The 25,656-nt window shown below is 40.4% G+C and overlaps 1 protein-coding gene across 7 annotated transcripts; it reads right to left on the reverse strand.

Annotated features, from left to right (window-relative positions):
* Positions 1–5,869: 5,869 nt before the first annotated feature.
* BORA (bora, aurora kinase A activator) lies at positions 5,870–25,656 on the reverse strand. Of its 7 annotated transcripts, none has more exons than XM_040701871.2 (13): positions 25,626–25,656; positions 24,915–25,085; positions 24,113–24,219; positions 20,421–20,466; positions 18,747–18,828; positions 16,149–16,211; positions 15,378–15,434; positions 14,004–14,221; positions 12,634–12,787; positions 10,823–11,388; positions 10,479–10,610; positions 8,925–9,102; positions 5,870–7,265 (listed from the first exon to the last, which is right to left on the reverse strand). In XM_040701871.2, the coding sequence occupies exons 2-13, from the start codon at positions 25,068–25,070 to the stop codon at positions 7,180–7,182; spliced, it is 1,845 nt and encodes a 614-aa protein (XP_040557805.1). In that variant the 5' UTR covers positions 25,071–25,085; positions 25,626–25,656; the 3' UTR covers positions 5,870–7,179.

Consider the following 25,656-nt stretch of genomic DNA (forward strand, 5'->3'; position numbering starts at 1 on the left):
CTTGCCTCTGCTCCTGAGACATCCTGTCACTCAGATCCAAACATACCATGAAACAGCACCGCTCAGCTTTAGCCACACTCAACAAGTCAGGATGTTTGCTGGCTAAGGAAAGCAATGCCACTAGTGGTGCTCCAGCAGGCTTGCCCACTGATGTTGATTCTATCCGACATGTAACTTTACAATTGCATTGATTTTCTATGATTAGCCCAAAGGCATGGTTGTGAAGATTTTAAAAGCATGTGTTGTATGAACCACAGTAATCTTGCAAAAATCAATACATCAGAGCATAAAAAAGTTGAAGATTCTCTCTAATCAGTTACTGGTACATACAGAATGGGACCCTCAGGGATTCTTTTCCGGGTTTCAGGAGCTTGGGCCATGAACCAGACATGTGTTTGTTCTTTTCTTACTGGGTTTAATAGCCTTGGTTGTCATGCTATGTTTGCCTTGTCTCTTTTCTTATGTTCAGCACATGAACAATCGAAGCCTTGACTGAGTCATGATAACCTAAATGCATCTGGCAGTACTGTTACAAAGTGCTATACAAAATGAGGAAGAAAGCTCTAAATCAGGTGGTTGGGATGCTGTGTACAAGGTGTGATTATGTTATTATGTTATTATGCTATTATATTGTTCTCCTACATAATCCACGATTAGATGGTTTTGGACCTGCTTTGAAAGCTGGATGCTCACAAGTCCATGGGGACAGATGGATTGCACCCTAGAATACTGAGGGAGTTGGCGGATGTGGTTGCCAAGCCACTCTCCATCATCCTTCAGCAGTCCTGGCTAACTGGAAATCTCCCAGTGGACTGGGGACTGGCAAATGTGATGCCCACCTTCAAAAGGGGCAGGAAAGATGATCCTGGTAGCTACAGACCTACCAGTCTCACCTCGGTACTGGGGAAGGTTATGAAAAGGATAATCTCAGGAGCTGTCAGGGACCAGTTAAAGGTCAACCAGGGGGTCAGGCCCAGTCAGCATGGGTTTACGAATGGTAGATCCTGTCTGACAAACCTGACTTCATTCTATGACAAGGTGACCCGCTTAGTGGATGAAGGTAAGGCTGTTGATGTGGTCTACCTGGACTTCAGTAAAGCCTTTGACACTGTCCCCCACAACACTCTTGTGGAGAAGCTGGCTGCCTACAGTTTAGATGGGTGTACGCTCTGCTGGGTGAAATACTGGCTGGATGGCTGGGCCCAAAGAGTTGTGGTCAATGGATTTATATCCAGTTGGTGGCTGGTCACGAGCGGTGTCCCCCAGGGCTCAGTACTGGGGCTGCTTCTATTTAACATCTTTATTAACGTTCTTAATGAGGGGATTGAGTGCACCCTCAGTAAGCTTGCAGATGACACCAAGCTGGGAGGCAGTGTTGATCTGCCAGAGGGCAGAAAGGCACTACAGAGGGATCTGGACAGACTGGATTGATGGACCAAGGTAAACTGTGAGTTTTAATAGGGCCAAGTGTCAAGTCCTGCATTTTGGTCACAACAACCCCAGACAACTCTACAGGCTTGGGAAGGAGTGGCTGAAAAGCTGCCCAATGGACAGGGACCTTGGTGTACTGATGGACAGTCATCTGAATATGAGCCAGCAGTGTGTCCAGGAGGCCAAGAAGGCCAATGGCATCCTGGCTTGTATCAGGAATGGTGTGGTGAGCAGGACTAGGGAAGTCATCCTGCCCCTGTACTTGGCACTGGTGAGGCCTCACCTCGAGTACTGTGTTCAGTTTGGGGCACCTGAATAGAGAAAGGACACTGAGGTGCTGGAGCAGGTCCAAAGAAAGACAGCAAGGCTTGTGAAGGGCTTGGAGAATATGCCCTATGAAGAGAGACTGAAGAAACTGGAGCTGTTTAGTCTGAGGAAAAGGAGACTGAGGGGAGACCTTATTGCTCTCTTCCAATATCTGAAAGGTGCTTACAGCGAGAGTGGGGTTAGTCTCTTCTCTCTGGTCTCAGGTGACAGGATGAGGGCAAATGGCCTCAAGTTGTGCCAGGGTAAGTTTAGGTTGGATATCAGGAAAAACTTCTTTATAGAAAGGGTTGTTAAGCACTGGAATAGGCTTCCCAGGGAGATGGTTGAGTCACCATCCCTGGATGTGTTTAAGAACCATTTGGATGTGGTGCTCAGGGACATGATTTAGTGGAGGGTTATTAGAGTTAGGGTAGTATGGTCATGTTGTGGTTGGAGTTGATGATCTTTAAGGTCATTTCCTACCTGAGCAGTTCCATGGTTCTATGTTTCTGTGTTATTGATATGATTAGTGTTATTATTTTGTAGTATGTTATTAGTTTGCTATTAAAAAAAAAGGGGAAATTGTGGGAATACAAGAAAGACTATTCAGAGCAGAAGCTGTGCAGCAGAATAACAACATGAGAAAGCCAAGCTGAGAACCAAGGACACCTCCAAAAGAAGAAGAAAACAGTCAAGTAAGCTGTGTGATGGCCGTGTGGTGATGACCCCGATTGGAGAAAGAGAAATAAGGGTGGGAAGGATACAGGAGAAAACTTGTGAATGTATGTAAGGGATGTGAGAACCTGTAATAAATCATTTGGATCATTCACATCTGAGTCTGTCCCTCTGACGCTGCAAGTACACTCTTTGCTGAGTAAGGAGCTGGCGGGAGGGCCAGGCCCAGAGAGTGGTGGTGAATGGAGTTAAATCCAGCTGGCGACTGGTCGTGAGTGGTGTTCCCCAGGGGTCGGTGCTGGGGCCTGTCCTCTTCAATATCTTTATTGATGACTGGGAGTGATGGCAGCCAACCCCCTGCCTGTATAAATGCAGCCCTGAGGGAATGCTGTGAAGAGGACACACAAACAGGGAGTGCTCGTTAGAAGGGCGTGCTCGGCATTAGCACAGGCAGTTAGTGCGGGGCAGAGAAGGTGAGCAGGGAGGTTCCTCTCTTCTCCTCTCTCCCGTCTTCCTTTCTTCCTTTGAGAACTCTAGGGTGTTACTATCTCTTTATTTATCACAGTGGACACCTGTCACAGAGGCTGGGTGGAGGCAGCGACCCAAACTGAGGGGACACAGCCTCTCTGGGCTCATGCGTGCACCGAGGTGGACAATCCGAGGGGTGAGGCAGCAGTCCCAACTACTGACTGTGGAGAGCTCTGTAATCTGGAGGTTCTCCCCATGGGTCCTGAGGGAGGAGAGGGCTGTCATGGCTGCAGGTGTGTCCTATTCAAGGAGCTGCTTGAGCAGATGGCCAGGCTGCAGTGAGAGATCAGCAGCCTGAGGGGCTCCCAGAAGACTCTGAGGGAGACAGATAGGAGGAGGTGTGAATTTACTCCCATTGCAGACACGCTGCCTCCTCTTAAGTCCCTGCAAGTGGAAATAGCCAATCCAGGTGCTCACCTGCAGGGCTAGACAACTTGTGAGAGGAAAGGGGTTGGACCCTCATTTCTGCTTGAAGCAGGAGACGTCTGCCCCCAACACCCACAGTCCCACCTACCCCTGCAGGTTTCCCTGCAGTGTCCCTAAGTAATTGATTTGAGGCTCTCAGGCCAGACAGGGACGAGGGTCTGGAAAGTAATCCAAACCCATGCCCTGAGAAGCACGTTGAGAATACAGGGAGTAACAAGCATAGGGAGCGGGGCCAATCAGGGCACTGCATCAATACCAGTGCCACCAAAAAAGGGTGGAGAGTCTTAATAATTGGGGACTCCTTACTGGGGGGCACTGAGGTTCCCCTTTGCTGCCCGGATATTCTCTCCAGAGACATGTGCTGTCTTCCAGGGGCACATATTAGAGATATTAGGAAGGCTCTACCACAGCTCATTAAACTGGAAGACCACTTTCCTTTTATTGTCCTTGAGGCTGGGTCCCAGGATGCTGCAATGAGGAAACTAAAGGATGTATAAAAGGACTTTGGAAAGATGTTGAAGGGATCAGGGGTGCAGGTAATGTTCTCCTATGTCCTTCTGATGTGTAGCTGGGACCCAGGAAGATGGGTAAACAACTGGCTGAGGGAGTGGTGTCTTGACAAAGGCTTTGGGTATTTTTATCTTGGGCAGGCCTCTGAGAAATTGGGTAAGTGGGTTCCTGATGGACTCCAACTGAGCAAGGGAGCCACAAGTGTTCTGGGGAGCAAGCTCGCCGGATCGATTACCAGGGCTTTATTCTAGGTCTGAAGGGGGAAGGGAGGGGAGTTAGATGCAACAGAGAAGGGCTGAGGGATGTTGTCGCCGTTGGAGATTGCTGGGAAAAACCTGAATTGTCCCATAGGATCGTGCGAGGACTCCTCTATAGAGACATACTTGGTTAGTGGAGGACATGACTACGTGAGCATAGGCTAAGGCCTATGTGCTGTGGTGTATGTGATACTGACTCTGGTCAGTCACAGTCCTTGACAAAGTCAGCAAGAAAAGGGAGATGCATAAACAGAAAAAGTGCTGCATTAGCAGAAGAGCAAAAAGTTACAATTCAGGGTGAGGTAAGAAGTTGCTTGTTGCCAAGGAATCAGAGAAGAAACTTAGGTGCCTGATTGCCTCGTGCCATCTACATGCTAACCAGTCGATTATGGATTCACACCTGCATCCAAGTATGCTTTGTATTATTTAAGAATTGTATTTTTTCCAATAAACTGCCTCTGTTATCGCTTTCATAAAGTGCCAGAGTCTCTTTTTCTTCTCTCAACACTCTTCAGAGAAGCTCGTGTTGCCAATACCCCGTCCAAAATCTTCTTGTGTCCCTCTAGGAGTAACTGCACCTGCTGCTTCCCTTAAGTGTGTGTATACCAATGCAAGTAGTATGGGAAATAAATAGGATGAGCTGCCCACAGAGGTGATAGAGTCACTGTCCCTGGAGACGTTTAAGGAGAGCAGATGTAGTATTTAGGGACATGGTTTAGCAGGCAATATTGGTGGTATGTAGACAGTTGGACTAGATGATCTTGGAGGTCTTTTCCAACCTTAATGATTTTATGATCGTTTCTCTCAGATAAACTGCCTTAAATATAATCGTTCCCATCATTGTAACTACTATACAGAAATCCGCAAGGAAAGGAAAGCACTGCAATGATCAATCTAGCTTGCACTGCCACAGTGCTGGCACACTGCTAGTTATAATTCCTTCCCCAAAAACTTGAAGTCATGTTAGATCACCTAGCTCTGTAGTCATGAGACGCACAGGTGCTGTCAGTAGTGAGCAAAAGTAATTTTAACAGCTATGCTCCCAGACTCAGTGCTGAACTCCCATCACAGCAACTAAGGAGAGACCAAGATTTAATGGTAGCTGTTCGGTTCTCCAAGTTTATTTCAGTTGAGCTGCCTTCCAGAGTGCCTGGGATTGTAGTAGCTTTCCTTGTAGCTTCAGCACAGACTTGTTCTGCCAGTACCCATTCCTAGCTCATGAGTCAAGAAATTGCAATCCCACATGCTGTAGCTTTCTACCAAGATCTTAACTCATGAGCTGCTACAGTCAATCATTCTTCAGTAGTTTTCTTAATTAGTTGTCACTTGACAGTATTCACTCAAGCTTCCTGAATGCTGCCATTACAGAGGATTTCATCAAATTTAAAGCCCATCTTTATAAAGACTTCAGAAGGAGACAATTAAAATGATTAACTGATTGCAATAGAAAAACAGCGCATTACATGACTGTTGTAATCCCACCGCCACTACTCTGAAAGACTATTTTGGCTATTTTATAAAGAAAGGCTCGTTCCAGGAAATATACAGTGTATTGGATCTATAACTGATTCTGCACTTTGGTTGTAGGACCACATATTATGGTAACTCAGATTAGTTTTGAAATGTATCATTTATAGCAGCTTGCCAGCTACCTTGCCTGACCTCTTTCCACCGTTCCCCAGTGCCCCCTACCCAAACAATGCTGCAAGCTGTACCAAAGCACTGAACAAGTGAGGTATTGAAGACAAGTCTTTATTCTGTTTTACTACTCAATTTACAACTATTCGTGCTATAAGACTCTTGTTAAAAAACTATTTAATGTAAACAAGGACCATTTTGTGCAACGTGTGCCAACCAATGCATGAAGTACGACTACAGAGTCAGAATGGTCAAATGATTTCCATGATAATTTGTACAGTGGGTTTCTTCTACAAAACAATTATACAAAGCATATCTGCAAGCTTTCATAAAATAATTCCGATCTAACTGAAGTCTGAAACAGGACAGAAGGTAATGTTTTACTGGGGAAATGGAATGGCTGTAATTATTTCACACATACAGCCATTTCTGGTGTTATCTTCCCCTTGCATTTAAGGAAATACTTACATATGGTGCAATCAAGCATCTTAGTGATTGCTTTTATTTTTGTGTTTGTTTTAATCTGTAGTTACTTTAAAAACCTCTGGTCATAGAACACAGCACTACGAAGAATCACAAGTTTTAATTAAAAGAAAACAAGTCTTAATCATACATACTATACAGTTCATAAATTGATTATGATATGGACAGCCCTGCTTCTCACCTGTACTGATGTATACTATTATTTTTAGTGATCAGACTTAGAAAAATAAATCCTTTGCACATTCCAGAAATCTACAATTCACCACTTCAACTCATTATTCTTAAAAATCATCATTAGAAACAGAAAAGACACAAGATAATAAATATGTTTGAATTGACAGTAAGTTGTCTGGCCTTTGATTTTCAAACCTTATCATCCGAGGCTCATTTTGAATGCCCTATTAAATATACTAATTTCCCAGATGTCCAAGTTAATTCCTTATTAAGAATAAAAATCTTCTAGAAGTTATTGATTCAGTGCAGTTCACCTTTTAGCAGGGCACTGCTTCAAGTTTATCAAGCAGTTCATTCGGGACATCAGGTGCAGTTACTGTTGTTTCTTTTACTTCTGTAGCAATTTATTGTTTAGAAACCTGAAGGTTTTTTTATTATTATTATTTTTTAATTAGATATATTGATTTTGAAATGTGAGAACTAAAACCAAATACTGTTTAATTGATAGAAGTTTCTCTTTTAAGTGCATTTTTTCAGAAACTCTTTATGGTAAAATCACTGATGAAAGTTTTTCAGAAATTGTTCAGTTCATACAGTGGCTGCACAGAAGTCTCAATTCCAATACATCGCTTTGTAATGCTATGCAATTCTATTCACATTCATACTGAAATTGTTAAAATGTTTTCAGTCCCCTTAACATTTAGATGTGACCAACTATTTCAGGCTTAGTGTGCCAATAGCCGTGCATTTGTCACTTTGAGACAGGCCTTTCTGTGGGCTGCTGCTCAGACTTGGAAGCAGTGTTTCCATCCAGAATCCTTGGATTGGTCATCCTTGCTACAAGAAGAAACACACACTACTTCAGCCGGAGCAACCACTGGAACATGTTCTGAATTAATCCACAAAGGTTTACTTCAGAGCTCTACAAACGCAGAAATTTCAGCATTCCGCTCACAGTATTTCTCCTTCATTCTCCTCTTTATTCAGCAGGGCTGGGAGAACACCATACTTAACAAGAAATTAATTTGAAGATAACCTTTTAAACAATTACAATCCAATTTAACTAAATCTCATTTGATAACGCAAAAGGAGTTAGCTTTTAGACCAGACTTCCTCATTCCATTACTGTTGTTCAGCGGTGGCATTTTTTCCATTGAAGGTGTCATGAGATTTTTTTTCAACTAATACTTTTGGCAGAAATTGGCATACAGAAATTACATTTCAAAATACTTATCTAAATATTTTGGTCATTTCTGCAGCAGACAGTATGACTGGGAAATAAATCTAAGGGGAAAGTAAAACTATAGTTTACTATATATAATACAAGAAAGCGCAACACAAGAAAGGCAGCACCATTCCCTTAAGGACATCCTAAGACCATTTAGTTTTACTGCACCTTCTTTGTTCCTTTGAAAGGATGCTGGGAGCATCAGTTTGGACACAAGTGTTCTTACTAGACGTTAGCTGAGTCTGGCGATCATCTTCAACATCTTCAACATCAGTAGTAATGCAATTCTAAACTAACACAATCATTTAATTGTGAAGTACCGAGTAGTACATCTTAGTTAAGCTTTTGGTACAGGTAACTGATGGATACACACTCTTATGAGTAAGTTGTTTGATTAAAAGGAAGAGATTCTGTTTTCCTATAAAGGAATTTCTGCCACCTGTCCTTTTCCTTGAGAAAACCAAGAGAAAACCTGCTAGAAGAATGGAAAGGATTCTTTTGACAGGAAGCTCATCTTATTACTGAAAGCAATTAAGATTTTTAACAATGGAAGAAAGGGTACATTATTTCCATAATTGTAAAGGAGTTTTCATGCACTTGTTCACAAGGAAAACATGTGAAGGACTAGCATGGCATTAAAATCAAAGCATCCATTTTTAAAAGTTTGCAATCAATTGTAAAACATATATATTCCTAATGAACGTCACAGCTCAGTTGAATTTCTTTTTAGATTGAGACTATGATCCCGTTCCTATTTCCCTAGCCCTACTCCCATCACATCTCCATTTCATCTCTATTTGCATTCTTGGTATCAACGTGCCTGTAGCCACACAATTAATCTGCTAATGAAGAAAGCAATTCAAATCAAGACTAACACCTCTTACTCTCTCCCAAAGAAAAATTTCCCTCGCGTCTGTAGGAGTTTTGCACATTCTGCAGCTCCCTCTTGAAGCTGAAGTTACACCCGGACTTTGATAACAACACACCTCCACAGAGAGGTAACAGTTAAGAAAAAAAACACAATGATTTCTTTGTACAGAGTTTAGCTTCCTTAATTTTCAAAAGGATCGCTTAATAATAGCAATAAGTTTTATTTAAAGTCCTAAAAAAAAAATCACATTTGTTAAAAAAATCCCCAAATATTAAGCAATTTATTATGTTTCCATCGGGAAAAATGAAATAGTTTGTACAATCCAGGCAAATGAGATCACATATATATAAGCATTTATTGGATAACACAATTCAAGTTCTCCATCAGAACTACATACCACTCGTGTGAAATCCCTGAATTTGATTTTCATTTTTATGTTTCCAGGTAGAAATGTTGCAACTTGCATTTTGACAAAATACTGTATGATGCGTTTTCACTTTATGGAAACAGGACTGCTTCTCTGGAGATTTTGCTCCCAGCAACTGATTGTCTTTGTGATTTAAAACACAACACTCCTAAGGTTTATAAGGAAAAAGTTCATTTTAAAACCATTTTCACAAAAAAGCCCCCCAAAAATCCAGATTCAAACTTAATATGTGAAAATGTCCAGTTATAATTAGTACCTTAGCCTCCCACCTTCCCCCTTCTGAGATAGAGAAAGGTAGATTGTTCTCTCTAGATCTTTGAGATATACTGTCAGCAAGAACCTCTTTAGACCACGTGCTGTGAATGAGCCAGACTGAATTATTTCAGCCAGTGACTGCCATATGCTTTGTTTAGTTCCATTCTCTACAGGTTCTCTGTTGTGAGATTTGAATTGAGTACTTAATGCCATCACACTTAAATTCTAATCCAGAATACAACGTTGGGCTTAATCAGGATCAAGAAATGGAAAGAGTAGCCATGGGAGAAGCCAGCTGCATGGCACCACTGTACAACAGGTTTGAAAGAAGACAATTGATTTTGAAGGATACATTCACACACATTTATTCCCAACAGGGTGATTGGGATAAGACCTCAGAGTTAGCGGGTATTTTCAGAAGTTGGATTAAAAAAACCCAAATCTTAACTGACCAGAGTTTAATATTTGATGTAATTGATCTATGAGACTCCATCAGTCCACCCTCTACCACGGCAAAGCAGCAGCTATTAGCACATCAGATACAGGCTACATAGGCTTGAGTATTTTTATAATGACTGGTCACTACTGTCTCCCCTTCCATCAAAGACCATAAATCATGCTGAGCAGTTGACCATAAATTAAATTTATAAGACCACAGTTACTAAGTCTGAGGAGATGACGTTTGCTTTTTCCCGCAAAGAAACCAGCCTTGCTTCCCAGTCTCTAGAAGAACTTCCCATTGATCACAAGATTAAGAGCTTGGGAGCATTGCTAGGCTTTTTGTTTTGCTTTTTTTTTTTTCTTTGTAATTAGAAAGGTGAGCCATTACTGGCTTGTAAGGCACACATTTAAACACAAGTTTTAAAAACTTGGCAATAGAAGAAAAAAATGAAGCAAGAACAAAAACAAGAGTAAAGGAGACTTCAATGCACAATGTGTCATAAGCCATGAGCAGTCCCACAGCCTATATTTGTGCACATACCTCAGTTTCCGCTGAAACTTCTTTTGACTCTGTCATGGAATACATTAATTTTATTGCCTTGTATTTCATTACAATATTTATCCTACTTGTTTTCAACATAACTCTTGAAATGATGCAATATTACCATGCTGGGGCTTTTGCTGTTGTTTGGGGATTTTTGTTTTGTTTGTTTGTTTTTCCACTTAATTCCCTGAGACTCTTTTCTCTCAGGCTCCTTGAAACAGCAAAGTAAGGAGTGGATGCATTACATGAAGAAAATCACTTCTGTATGATAAGTGAATGCCTACCTTTGTTTTAGGAAGTTGGGATTTAGTCTGAAGTGTGTTAGTGTTCACATCATTTTCTCTGCAACTGTTTTCAGCCCCCGCAGTATCCATGATGCTGCTTCCACACGTCTGGGTATTATAGCCGCTGTCCACCTGAAATCAAGAAGCTGAGTTTTAAAATTGAGCACAATTTACCACCAATAAAACCCCTCAGATTTTATAATGGATGTGATTTGCATCCGATTAACACGACTTAATCCATGCTATGTTCATTTGGTGTGGGAAAAAAATATGCAAGTGAATGGAAGATATTCTGAACATTATATTGAGCTCAGTTTTACAGAGAAGCAAGCTTTTTTTTTTACCTGAATACTGCTGTTGTCGCACGGAATTGCACTACTTTCTGCAAGAGGTGACATGCACATGCGAGAGTTTTCAATACTGAAAGTAATCCCTGTCATAAAGCTGGTCATTGGTGCATTGCTACTGCCCATTGTTTCTTTTATCCAAGTGTTCTCTGACACTTCAGCTGCATCAGCCATATCTACAGTATTATTTTCCTTCAAGCCTTCTATATCCTGATAGGATGACAACCTTTGATGACAAGCTTCTGAGTGATCTGGTGTAATAGACACTGTTGCTACGACGAGATGTGTACCAGGTGCAAAGGTATCTGCATCTTGCTGACAGAAGTTTATTCCATTATCCATTTCTGGGAACCGTGCTTCTGCTGGAGAAGCATTTTCCTTGTCCTCATCCTCATCGTGATTTTCAACAGCAAATGGTATTCTAATGACAGATGTTTGATACTGGGCAGTTCCTCTACATCCTCCAAGCCTCATAGGAGAACAGTTTTTAATTGGAGAACAACCATCTATGTAAGGACTTCTTGTACTTGCAGGTGTCATTCTGTTTGAGACGGAAGGAATATCTGGAGAACAAAATGTAACTTTTCTTTGGTCTGTCAACAGTAAAAAGAAACAACAACATTATTCCATCAAATGGACTTGCAAGTCATAGCCCTCAAAGCCTTATAGTCCGTACAGTAATTATAGCCAGCTACACAGTATTTCATAGAGCACTGTTTCCTTGCTCCAAGGCCTTCAAAAACAATAATCATAGTAAAGGAAACCTTTTCAATCCAAGTTTTATCACCATTTCTTTTTCCTATTACATATTTTGCAAGCTATGCCATCAGCGGACGGCTTCATTTTCAAACAGTGATGCTCTATTCTGTTGACAGTATTGTGTATGCAGGTTGCTTTTTCAGAATTAATGAATGTAAATGCACATGTTCTATAGGCATGTAAAATAAATTTGAGTAGCAATAAAATTGTCAAGAAAAAAAAAATCAAATAGGAAAACACCAATGCAATCCCTATATATAACAAACTTTACTGAAATATTACAAGGCTCAAAGCAAAATCACGCATAAACATGGCCTAAGTCTTTCCAAGCAATGGATGAAAGATGAGTGGGGCAGATAATAGGGCAGAAGGAAGGAGTGCCATCCAGAGGGACCTTGAGAAACTCGAAAGGTGGGCCTATGTGAACCTAGTGAAGTTCAACAAAGCAGATCGCAAGGGTTTCTGCTTGGATCAAGGCAATCCCATGTGTGCAGACTGGGAGGAGAACTCCTTGATAGTAGTTTTATGGCAGGGGACTTGGAACTTGATGATCCTTGAGTTCCCCCTTCCAACCCACACCATTCTATGACGGTACGATTTTCTAGAGCAGCAACACCAACAGCTGTTATTTCTTCACTAAAAAAAATAATTTTAAATAATCTTGACTGTCACATGACTTGAAAACTGAAGCTGAACATTGCCCAATTAAAATGCTTCAGTTTGGGCCAAATCAAAACTGTGACTTGACTTAGTTCAGGTTTAAACCCCCTCTTTACATTAAATTAATCCCTTACAAAATTGTTCATTAGGTCTCTATTCCTTCTTCTAAATAATTTTCTTTGGGTAAACGTATTGGCTTGCAAAAACCTATTGTTTCACACAACTAAGATATTTCACTGCCAAAAAGTAAGCGCGCCATACAGGAGGCTGCCGGTGTGCCAAGCTGTGTGCCTTTCAGACTCTGAACAGAAACAAATTCCAGTAAGAGCAGAGCTGCTTTAACAATCAAATTATGTAAATCAAGAAAGAATAATACAAGAAAACCATACCTGACAGTGGTGTATGTCTTATGTGAAAAGCAATGGGTGAAAAAGTAGGAGAACCATTACGTGCAGGAGATCCTTCTGGAAATGAGGGACTGGTAATACTTCCCAGACTGTAAGTCCTTGCTCCTCCCTGAATAGGGCTGGATGAAAACTGACCCTTCAATAGCAAAAAAAGTATATTTTCATAATGTAGACTTGGGCTAACATGCATAACAAGCTCTTCTAACTTAAAAACTTATTACAGCAGTCCTGAGGAAATCTAATCTTATAAAATGACGATCTCTATCTATCATTAGCTTAACTTAGATATTCCAGTTGCAACTTTTCACTTTATGCCAAATAAACTCACATTACATCAACTAAGACAGTTCATTAATACAGTGGATATTACTAACGAGAAGCCTAAACAGTACTTAATTCTTTGCATAGTCAATTGCATCTCACTCGTACCATGACAGACGAAAGCTGACCACTATATATATTTAATGGAATCAATCTGAATTACTTAATGCACAAGCAGATAAAGTTTTCCTCAAGAAGGAAAAAAAAAAAAAGAAAAAGAGAGACCATGCTTAAGAGTGTGGTGCAAAACAGAATCTCCAAATAGCATAACTGTGTTGTAGGAATACATTACCAGTTTACTATAATACAGATTTCTTTTGAGCCATACTCTTGTTACGATTGTTTTTTTCCCCCCGTGCACTTCAGCCTCCAAACAGATAAAGCCATACCACCTAAAACAGCTTAGCTGTGCTATGGTTACCTTACTGTAGGATTCACCTCACTTAATTTAAGAAACAGACATTATGTTTTGTGTTCTAATATCTATTTATTTATCTGAATTCACTGGTCAGTGGAGAGGGAAAAAGAGCATATCTGGCACTGCATTCAGAAACCTATTTATATGACAAGTTATTTCTTCCACCACAAATGTTTATGAGGTACAAGGAATATAATTATATCCCTGTTCATATCAGCTAATATTTTAGACAGAGTTCATTGATTTAAGTAGGTATTTTTTTCCATGTAAACGTATATTATGAACAAGCAGTTCAGTAGTTTATGTACCAAATCCTACATAATTTTCACAGCAAAAGGAAGTTAAAACATTCTTCTATAGAGAACAGCAGCACAGCATCACATGTATATTTTTTATAATTAAAAATTAGTTGCATTCTCTCAAAACTGTTGTTCATATAAATTATTCTGAAAATGTAATTCAAAAACATTGGCCTGATACCTACTCTCCTATGTAAGCTTACTTACAGATATACGATTGTCTTGAATTTATCAGAAAATAGAATTGGTACAGCCTGCTGTAAAGAGTGGGCCAATGAAGTCACCTCCCATCCATCCCCCATCTGGCTACTTACTGAACTAGATGTTTCCAGGGGGCTTCTGCACCGAACTGGAGATATATCTATTGAGCAAAGCACTCCAAGTGGCTGACTACTGCATGGATTATGCAGAGAAGGGGACAAACATTCAGATATGTTTCCATTTTCTTCCAAAAACAGCTTTCTTCTGAGTGATGAAGAGCTCAGATTTTCCTGAGACTGATCTGCAAATTCATCAGTTCTAAAATATTCACCTAGAAATGAAGGGGGAGCAGTTGTTTCCAATAAGAATGGAAGAAAAACTTCCACTGTGGAGGCATACAGTGCAGAAGTAAAAAAAATTTAATTCAATTTACCAATACAGCAAGAAATTAAAACTAGGAACCTGTTCCAAATGAACATTTGTTACCATACAACAAATCCACCGTCTACCATAGTTCCATTTCTGACTATCATCTTTAATGTTCTAACTTGGAAGAATAGGTTGCTATACTGTATAGGTAAGACAAGACCCCTTTTCAAGTCTCTCATGTGCTTTGATTGTCATAGACTCAACCTGAAGTAAAAGCAGTTAATAGTTTACAGCAGAAGTTCGTATCAACAAGAACTCATTCAAGTATCTTGCTCTACTGTAATTGTTTTTTTCTTGTAAGAGAAGTCATAATTAATTAATAATCTACTCATTGATGGAAGCATTTGTTAAGATCTAACACTAAAGTACTTTGTATAGTTCTGTTAAATAAGTTTGTAACACAACCTCAAATAATTTAACTGGCACAATCAGGGTGAACTTCAGTACTGGGAGAGAAGCAGGCAGCCAAACACCTCTGAACTGCCTATTCACATACACAAACTGTAAGCACAGGCCTTCCTGTCCTCTTTCCTGCCTGAGAATCCAACAGCAATTGCTTGAGATAATAGTTATAATCAGCCTGTTAACTTTGGTCTAGTCTCCCTCTCTCCTCAGGGATCATGGCATTTTTGCCACCGTGTAACTTACAGTCACTACCATGGATTTATTAAAAGGCACAGAATTACAGCATAGATTTGCCCAAGGCCAAGCTAGGCACATCACAGACAGCAAGCTGTGAGTAAATTAGCTCTGCAAAGATACGTAACCCCCTACTTGAAGGGGGAAAAAAAGCTTTCTGCTTGGCAACTTTCTTGTATTTGATGTTTTTACTGTATTTCCAATTGACCTCCATATCCCTCCACTCTCACCTTTATGCATGCACTCTAATCACGTGAACTTCCTTAGGCATCCCATGCAACATGCAATAACTGACTACTTTTAAAACCACTAAATATTCCCTTAAAATTCTCATTCATACATTAAGCAAAAACAAGACATGAGCACATCTTCTACTTAGACATCTATAATTAAATTTAGAAATTGTAACACATACAAACCTAGGATTTTCTCTAAATTAAAATCCACTGGCAAAGACAGTACTGTCTGACAAGCAGCTGCAATGAATAAAACCAACAAAATTAGCTTATAGTGATCTTTCAGTAAAACTGAAGAAACAAAAATTTGCTTTTAAATTGCACTGTGATTGAGCTATTTAGAAGTTACAGTTGCAATAAGGGAAACTGTTAATTAAGGCCAGGATTCTGATTTGGCAATGCTATACATAACATATTCAGGCCTAGAGATAAAATATAGGGCTGCAGCATAGAGGCCTCCAGAGAGAGATTCTTAACTGGAAAAAAAACAAACAACCTCTGATGAAAGGCAGGATTGAAAACGAACTGGGAGAAAGATCAAAATACCCCGGAGAAAAAACTGCTTATCTAAAATGAAATAGCAGAAATCTTAAGACATCTTTTAAACTCTGTATTTGGCAGAGAATAACCAAGATTCTGTTACTCAAAACACGTTAAAGGCTTCTCAAAACTGTGATTTCCCCATAAACCCAAAGCTTATATTCAATATTTTTAATTCAGAACAGAGCATATATACATGGACTTGGGAAAAAATGTATTCTACAGAGGAATTCTTTTAACTTCTGGAAAAATATATACCAATATAACAGAATTAAATTACTATAGGAATATCCAGTTCAAGAGTAGTTATTTCTACATGAATATTAACAAAAAAAATTAATTCCCTTTTCAGATTAAATAGTCATATAACACTTCAAAGAAAACCTGCAATTTCAGACAATGCTTTTTACTCACCATTGCTTTTCCCAGGCAAAGTTAGCTGTCTTCCAATTGGAGAAATGTTATTTAGATCTATGGCTGTAAAACAGGTAAGAAATTTAAGCATAAATAGCATGTAGCTTTGAAACATAGCAGCATTAAGTTAGTGTACTTGATACAGAGGCAGTTGTGTAGTTTGTGTAGTTGTATTGAGGTTTGGAAGAGATTAGAAAGGAACACTAAGAAGAAAAAGTTGGAATTGTAGCTGATGAACAGAATTCCAGCACCTTTCTGGAAGCTTTGTGAAGGAGCATCAACCTTGCCCAAAACTTTGTCCACTCCTCTACTTGGATAGGCTGTTTTCACACCAACACACCTGCAGAAAATCATGCAGTCTGGACTTGAAGACAAAAATGAGCAATCTACCACTCCATCCTTTCTATACAGCAAAGGAACATTCAATCATTTTGTTTCACCACTCACTTTCCTAGGTTTAGGACTGTGCTCTGCGTCCTTTACTCAGTAATTGATTATTTGAAAACTGACAATTAAAAATACATTATCCACAAGTTGTATCGCCTTGACAAAATATCCTAACAGTTTATCCTTTGTCAAAACTTGACCAAAAAAATTTAAGAATTTCCTATCAAATAGTATTTCATAACCAACACTTGTCCAGCTTCTCAATTGTTCACTACGCAATCTGCTGGTTACATATAAAACCTTAGAACATAAATACTAAAACCAAGTAACAGCATATATTGATTAAGTTTAGTAAGGCCTACAACACTACATACACTCTGAGAAAGCAGAGCATCAAGAGGACAACATGAATTAACATAGCAAATAAAGCTAGAAAGAAATGCAACTCTGTGCCCATATATTTATACTGATGGGAAAGCAGACAGAATATGAGAGAGATGAAGGATGACCCAGGGAACTACTGGCGAGTGAGCCTCACATCTGTGCCTGGGAAGACCATGGAGCAGATCCTCCTAGTTACCATGTTAAGGCATATATGAGACGAAGAGGTGATCTGAGACAGCCAGCATGGCTTCACCGAGGGCAGGTCTTGCCTGACCAATCTGGTGGCCTTCTATGATGGAATGATGACTTTGGTAGACAGGGGAAGGGCAATAGATGTCACTGATCTGGACTTCTGCAAACCTTTTGACATGGTCCCTCATCACATCCTTCTCTCTAAATTGGAAAGGTGTGGTGGATTTGGAGGATGGACTGTTGGATGGGTTAGGAACTGGTTGGCCTGACACAGCCAAAGGATTGTGATCAATGGTTCAGTGTCAGGGTGGAGGCCGGTCACAAGCAGTGTCCCTCAGGGGTCAGTCTTGGGACAGGTGCTCTTCCACATCTTCATCAATGACACAGATGACGGCATCGAGTGCACCCTCAGCAAGTTTGCGGATGACATCAAGCTGAGCGGTGCAGTCAATACACTGGAGGGAAGGGAAGCCATCCAGAGGGACCTGGACAGGCTGAAGAAGTGGGCCCATGAAAATCTAATGAGGTTCAATAAGGCCAAGTGCAGGGTGCTGCACTTGGGTCAGGGCAATCCCAGGTATTTATACAAACTGGGGGAAGATCTCCTTGAGAGCAGCACTGCAGAGAAGGACTTGGGGGTCCTGGTGGATGGATGAGAAGCTGGACATGAGCCAGCAGTGTGCGCTTGCAGCCCGGAAGGCCAACTGTGTTCTGGGCTGTATTAAAAAAGGGGTAGCCAGCAGGGAGAGGGAGGCCCCATCTGGAGTACTGCATCCAGGCCTGGGGACCCCAGCACAAGAAGGATGCAGAGCTCTTGGAACTGGTCCAGAGGAGGGCCACTAAGATGATCAGAGGGCTGGAGCACCTCTCCTATGAGGAAAGGTTGAGGGAACTGGGCTTGTTTAGTTTGAAGAAGAGAAGGCTCTGGGAAGACCTCATTGTGACCTTCCGGGACCTGAAGGGAACATATAAACAGGAGGGGGAATGGCTGTTTACAAGGGTGGACAGTGACAGGAGAAGGGGGAATGGTTTTAAACTGAGACAGGGGAGGTTTAGGTTAGATATTAGGAGGAAGTTTTTCCACACAGAGGGTGGTAACGCACTGGAACAGGTTGCCCAAGAAGGTTGTGGATGCCCCATCCCTGGAGGCATTCATGGCCAGGCTGGCTGTGGCTCTGGGCAGCCTGGTCTGGTGCTTGGCAACCCTACACATAGCAGGTGGGTTGAAACTAGGTGATCTTTGTGGTCCTTTTCAACCCAGACCATTCTATGATTCTATGCAGATATTGGAAAAAAAAGAAAGAATGAGACAGAAGAACTGGCTATTCTCAATACTGGCTCAGCAATGTTATGTCTGTATGAAGCTGGGTGAAAAAAGGTTAGGACAGAAAAAAAAAAGATTAAGAACAGGATCTAAAAAAGCAAATAGGAAAAAAAAAACATGTAAGATTCCGGATTAATAAATGATATTCGAACTTAGAAAGCACTTGGAGAGAACTGCTAGAAGTCCATCAGTCGTGCCATCTCTTAGCAGTACTTCCGGAAATTTAAACTGAAGTTGGAAAAAGAAACAGAGTACTGAATAATTTTCTCCAATGCTGGATAACTTTGAGTGGACAGGTGAAAACTACTTACATTTTGTTGAATTAAACTGTGAAACTTGCTTGCCTTCATGTTCAGTCCAAGGAGAAGGAACTATGAGACTCTTTGTGAAAAACTAGATCAGAAAAAAACATGCTATCATTTTTAAGAATTATGAACTCCCAACTTACATTTAGATTAGTATTCTGAATAAGAAAAAAATAAGGCACGTCTTTTACTACTCACAAACTCATACTTATGAATTTTAACTCTGCCATCCCCAAAACCTCTAAAGCAGTTTTCTCTTATATCTAAAATAATTTCATTATTTCAGGTCCATAAAGTTAAAGAAGGATTTGAAAAAGACCCTCATGTTCTGTAAGGCACACAGCACCTCAGAACTTTCAGGCCTTGCAGAATGAAAACTGTACAGAAGTTTCATTTAATACTAATTACTCATCCAAAAATGCAAATGATCTCTATAGTACTTACTACACACTACCATACTTGCAGAGTAGTTTAGCATAATTCTTCTGAAATTTCAGTTTGAAAAATTGTTGTACTTTAATAACTGAAATATTTTGAAGAAGTATTGAAGGGATTCTGCATTAACAACAGAAAAAGTGGACAACCAAGGCTTTTTGGCAATATTTTAAATGCGCTTGGATAAGCCAGCTAACAGTAAAATATGTATGAGCACTGGACCTTCGGGTTTGTTTGGCTTGGTTTTTTTAGGGTTCTTCTTTTTTTTCAAACTAGAAACCATACCTGCTATCACAGCTACATTGTAGAATGCTCAGATGTTAAAAGACATGAGCGCTATTATACATACAGCTTCAAGAAACACGTGGCAAGTTCTGTTCTCACAACGAAAGGTAGACTTAAGAAAACTCAGCTTGAAAGATGAAGCTAGCTACCCAAGGTATTAATGTTATCCAACAGAGACAGGGTTGCAGGCTGTTCTTGTACCTTACAATGAATCTTTTTGAAATGCAGATTTAAAGCAATAGAGTAAGTTAAGAAATACTACTTCTGCAAAAGAATGGTCAGGTGCTGGAATGGGCTGTCCTGGGAGGTGGTGGAGCCACTGACCCTGGAGGTGTTCAAGGAACGTTTGGATGTTGTGTTGAGGGACATGGTTTAGTGAGAATTATTGGTGATAGGTGGACAGTTGGACTGGATGATCTTGGAGGTCTCTTCCAACCTTGGTGACTCTATGGTTCTATGAGTATCTTAGACATTAGCCAACTACCTAGCACCTTTCAGAATCATAAAACATACAGAAAAAGTCACCAAGCTTCTGCTACACTTTTTATTTTTTTTTAAGCAAAGAATCATAAACTAACCAGCATTAACAATTCCTGGAGGGAAAAAAAAGAAAAATAACACAAAAATAACCACATCATTCAACCATTATTTTAACCTCAAGTTAAAATAATTTCTGGGTTACCTTACAGCTACATTCCCCTTAGCTAAACAACACGAAAGATACAAAATCTGCTGTTTTGACCTACAGGCATGTAAAAGAAGAAAGAAAACAGAAAAGCATTCCAACTATACTGCTGCAAGGGATTAGGATGCAAAAATTACTTTCTTACCACTCAGTAAAACACTGTAGGCCTCTGGACTTTGAAGTTCTATAATCAACATGACTTTTTTTTTTTTTTTTTTTTAAAGGCATACAGCTAAAATAAGCCAACATTTTTTAAGTACAGAAAGTTTTATTACCTCCTCAATGGCTTTTTGCCTCCTTTCTTCAGTCTCCTTATCAATTCTAAGGAACAACAACAAAAACTAATCAGATTACCAAAAATCACAATTGAGAAAAAGAAAAAGAAAAAGAAGTTCAACCATGTTTGTAGACTGAAAGGTGCTTACAGCGAGAGCGGGGTTGGTCTCTTCTCTCTGGTGACAGGACAAGGGGAAATGGCCTCAAGTTGCGCCAGGGCAAGTTTAGGTCGGATATCAGGAAAAACTTCTTTACAGAAGGGTTGTTAAGCACTGGAATAGGCTCTCCAGGGAGGTGGTTGAATCACCATCCCTGCATGTGTTTAAAAACCGTTTGGATGTGGTGCTCAGGGACATGATTTAGCGGAGGGTTGTTAGAGGTAGGGTAGTATGGTTAGGTTGTGGTTGGGCTTGATGATCTTTAAGGTCTTTTCCAACCTGAGCAATTCTATGATTTGAAAGAAACATGATAAATAAAATTTAACCCCATCTTAAAATATTTCAGTTACAAGCAATGAACTCATATTATAAACTTAGAAACAGACAAGCACTTACAATTCCTAAGTACAGATTCACTGCCCTATTTACTCCTTGCACTAGCAAGCTTTTTATCAGAACAGAAAGTCAATAATAATTGATTTTCCAAAACAATCCATCTAATTATGTTGAACTTTTCAGATGAATACCTTTTACTGCTAAAGTTACCATGAAATTAGGCTTACAAAATCAGAAGGATTTATAATACGTCTGCATTCTCAAATTCCTGAGACAGCCTACTTTCCCAGCAGAGTTCCCCCTTTCAAATGGCTGTACTGCCATATCTTCTTCAGCTCAGGAACAAAACGTTATATTTCAGTTTGAATCAGTTAACACAGTCCCTTGAACACCTTTGCAAAAAATAACAATTAAATGAAAGTAGAGAAGTCCCAATTACAAAATAGCTTTTCTTTAGAAAAAAAAATCATATTTACTTCAGCCATCTCCAAACAATGTGTCATGTTCTACATTTCTACTTCCTTTAATGGTCACATTCAAATCTTACTTTCAGGGCTTTTTTTTTTTAATAAGCTTCAGAAAGATTACAATGAACGTTCATAATCTTAGGAAGATTAATCACATAATACTTTCATGCATAATTAGTATCCCTGAGTACATCACTTAGGAGATCAGTCAGATAACAGACATTCTTTGCCACACAAACATGTACAGGTGTACCTGTACATAAAATTTCTCATAGCCCTCTTTGAGGGGAATCAGACTTCGAACAGATCTGCAATACTTTGAAATGCTATCTTCAGTTATGTTGGACGATGCTGAAGACACTATCAGTGACAGTTCAATGAAGACACTTGCCCCAAATTCCACTATCGTACTAAGAGAACATGCATACAGTCACTGTTTACGCACAGTGGATCATGATTAATAAGCACCTCTACAAGCCAGATTCCAAAGGAGAAACAGTGAAACTGGGAATAACATCTACTAGAAGTGCTGGCTGGTGCAGCAGATGGGCTAGATTTTCTGTAGTGTTTCACTCCAGAAAAATAAAATGAAAATGCCATTGTGTATTCAGCAGGAATAATACTGAGCCGGACTTGCACACAACTTCAAGCAACAGTGCACTTGCAACCATGACATGCAGCACACAAAACAGTACAGATTTTTCCTTTTTAAGTAATATTTAAAAGATAATAACTTATTATCCAGTTTAGAAACATTTGATTTTTAAGAATAGAATTTCAAAAGGAAAGTTTCTGTACAGGACTGTGTCACATTAATTATCAGTCAACTAGTGATATGCCTGCTACTTCTCTTTGACAGAAAAAAGTGCTTCTAATCATTCTACAGACAATGCAGTAGGCACACAGCATAGATGGCCAGTTCAGGAAAACAGTAATATTGCATAAATCTAAGTCTACACATGATGCACATTCAGACTTTGCAAAGCACTCTGAAGCTTCCTCACTGCTGCTACCCAATGCTTCCATTACATAATGGAGAATTAACAGTTGAAAATATTCACCAAATTCCTTACACTTGTGATTATCTGCAACTGTTCACAAGCATTATTAAAGTCAAGCACACAGTCTGTGCAACATTACACAGGTTTCAAGAAGTCAGTTCTTTCATCTGGCAGGTTTAATGCCAAGAGCTGTATTTATGACCCTCTTAGTTTGCATAAAGCAGTATTTATGCCATGTACATTAAAATGAGTTTTGTATTAATTTATATTTTAAATATAAAAATAAATAATGTATTATATTTAAAATAATACAATATATAAAAATATATAAATTTATATTTTTATATTAAAATACAGTTTTATATGCTTAGACCTCTATGCATTCAATCATGTACTCAGAAATAACCTCCTCTATCTGTATGACACTGAAATAAGCAGCCATGGCCACAGCACATGTGGATAGACTGGAAAACATCACGGCGAGTATGAAACAATGGGACTGACTGAAGGGACCCACTGAGGAAACATATATGTTTATGTTTCAAATACAGTGAGTGAATCCTCATGAACATCTTTGATCAATCCCTTGTAGAAGGCCCCAGTGGAGCTGTGCATTTCCACCATCAGCCCCTCCATGTTGCAAGCGCAAAGGCTGAGGGAACTGGGCTGGTTTAGCTTGGAGAAGAGAAGGCTTGGGGAGAACTCATTGTGGCCTTCCAATAATTGAAAGGAGCGTATAAACAGGAGGGGGAACGGCTGTTTACAAGGGTGGATAGTGATAGGACAAGGGGGAATGGTTTCAAACTGAGACAGGGGAGGTTTAGGTTGGATATTAGGAGGAAGTTTTTCCACCCAGAGGGTGGTGACGCACTGGAACAGGTTGCCCAAGGAGGTTGTGGATGCCCCATCCCTGGAGGCATTCAAGGCCAGGCTGGATGTGGCTCTGGGCATCCTGGTGTAGTGGTTGGTGACCCTACACATGGCAGGAGGCTTGAAATTGATGATCATTGTGATCCTTTTCAACCCAAGCCATTCTATGATTCATTCTATGATTCTATGACTATTGGCCACAGCACTAATCATCACTTGAACTGCCACCTAAGGTGCATTACTGTCAAATACCATCCCTCAATAAGATCCATGACTACTACCAAGCCTGTTTTACTTCAGTCATTTGCTGTACCCATAGAAAGACTCAAAGAAAGGAAAGTTGAGATAGAGACCCTCTAATTACTTTAAGCAACTAGTAGTCTTCTCCTCAAAGAGAGCAAGATTATTGGTCTTTCCTTCTTCACATTAATTCCAGTCTGTACCTTTCAAATAGTACTACCTTCACCAGCCCTATACTTCTGCAGGCATCCCATAGACGCTTATGCTTCATAGGTCCCAATACTGTACTCTCCAAGAAGATAAATAGTGCTGTGACAAGATGCAGGAGCAACAGCCAGGCAACAGTTATTGGCAAGGCATTTTTCTTGCTTCTGCTGACTGCTGTAGCTGGCTGTCTTCCAAACTGCAGTCAGAGAGGATCTGCAGTTCTTAAAATGAAAAAAACAGCAAGCCAGAAGTGGCCTCATGTAAATATTATATTCACATCAGGAACAAGAAAATGTACGTTGAAAAATTTGAATGAAAGGTCTTTAATGACATGAGAAATATCACTAAAGCAAACGAACAGTGTTCTGCTATTCAAGCTAAGTTAACAGCATAAAAACAGATGGTAAGTTACCTGGCGTGACTCAAATACATTGCTTGGCGTCGGATATCCTCTGAGTCAATTTCCACAGGATTTATTAGAGCAAGCTGATCAATAGACCATCTAAATTTTCCTGGTGTCTAAAAAAAAAAGAAATGGACAAATAATTACTTGCTGGTCTAAGAATATTTTTTAAAAAGTCAACTAAATCAGGCTTTTAAATCTTGATGGTGGAATTAAGATTATTTCCAAGATAATATTAAGTGAAAGACTACTGCTAACAATTACTGAGGAGTCACTTTATTCCCATCAGTATCTGAGGTCTACTAAAGATCTGAAACACGGGATAAAGTTTAGTTGTTTCTCAATGGCCACAATGAAAACTGTGGCTCCCTGAAAGCACTTCAATCACCATCCAAGCCAGGATAACCAAATAATATAGCAACCTTCCTTTTACCTCACATTTCATGGGAGATGCAGGACAACCTACAAGCAGGCCACGAAGCCTCACTTTGGGGCATCGTCAGGCATAACTCACAAAATTCCATTTGGGAATAAAGTAGTCTCATTCATTTATGCAACACTTCAGTACAAAATACTGAGCAAGTAGCATTCAGAAAAACCATCTAGCAAAACACTGTCTTCTTAGTTTCCTTATCAAGAAGGTAGGAAGACCAAATTACAGCGTTAGCATTAAAAGAAGCATACTGAGGTAGCTGGCAGAACCACAAAACACCCCAAGGTCCTTGGGTTTGTATACGCTAAATCAAATCAATGCATCATGTTACATATTTTGAAGTATCAGTACTACATACAACGGAAGATGAGCTCTTACAGATGAAGATTTTGTTGATTTGAAGACGGAAGGACTGGAGACAATCTGCTCCTGAAGGGTGCAGTAATCGTTGGGACTTTCGAAAGGATTCAGGACTGCGACCCGCCCGGGAGTTTCGGGGCTGATCTGCATTTGGGCTTCTTCTGTATCGCCCATAGCAGTGAGCTGTGCCTGGGGGACAGAAAGAGAGGGAAATGTGAAGGGAGGAAATTACCATTCTGACTTGTTGGGGTCATCCTAAAGATTTCAGCAAACGATCGCTGAGAAGAGAGAGAAAACTCACAACGGCAAAGCACGCTTTGGCTCGGACGAACGAGAAGCCGATAACCGAGGCTGGTACAAAGACAAAACTTAAAAAATAAAGCCAAAGGAAACGAGATACTGAAAACGCGACTGCAGAAACCAGCAGGGAGGAAACCAATCGCGTTCCTGCCAGCAGCTCGCGTAACGAACGGCGGCACTGCAGGGCCTCAGAGACGAGGAGCTGTCAGCAGCCACCGGGGGTGCCCCTCAGCGAGGCGGCCCCGCGCTCCTCACGGGCCAAGGAGCGCACACAGCGGGGAGCGGAGGGCCGGAGCCCCACGTTCACGGGACAGCCGCACCAACGGCCGCCCCCCGCTCCTCAGGCTCGGCTAGTCCGCTCGAGGCCCTACTACCTGCACCAACCCCGCACCACCGCCACCGAAACGCCGCCGCGACGCTCACTCATACCCGACTCCGATCAAAACCGCCCGCCTCTGCC

The sequence above is a fragment of the Gallus gallus genome, chromosome 1, assembly GCF_016699485.2.
Source record: "Gallus gallus isolate bGalGal1 chromosome 1, bGalGal1.mat.broiler.GRCg7b, whole genome shotgun sequence".
Classification (NCBI taxonomy): domain Eukaryota; kingdom Metazoa; phylum Chordata; class Aves; order Galliformes; family Phasianidae; genus Gallus; species Gallus gallus.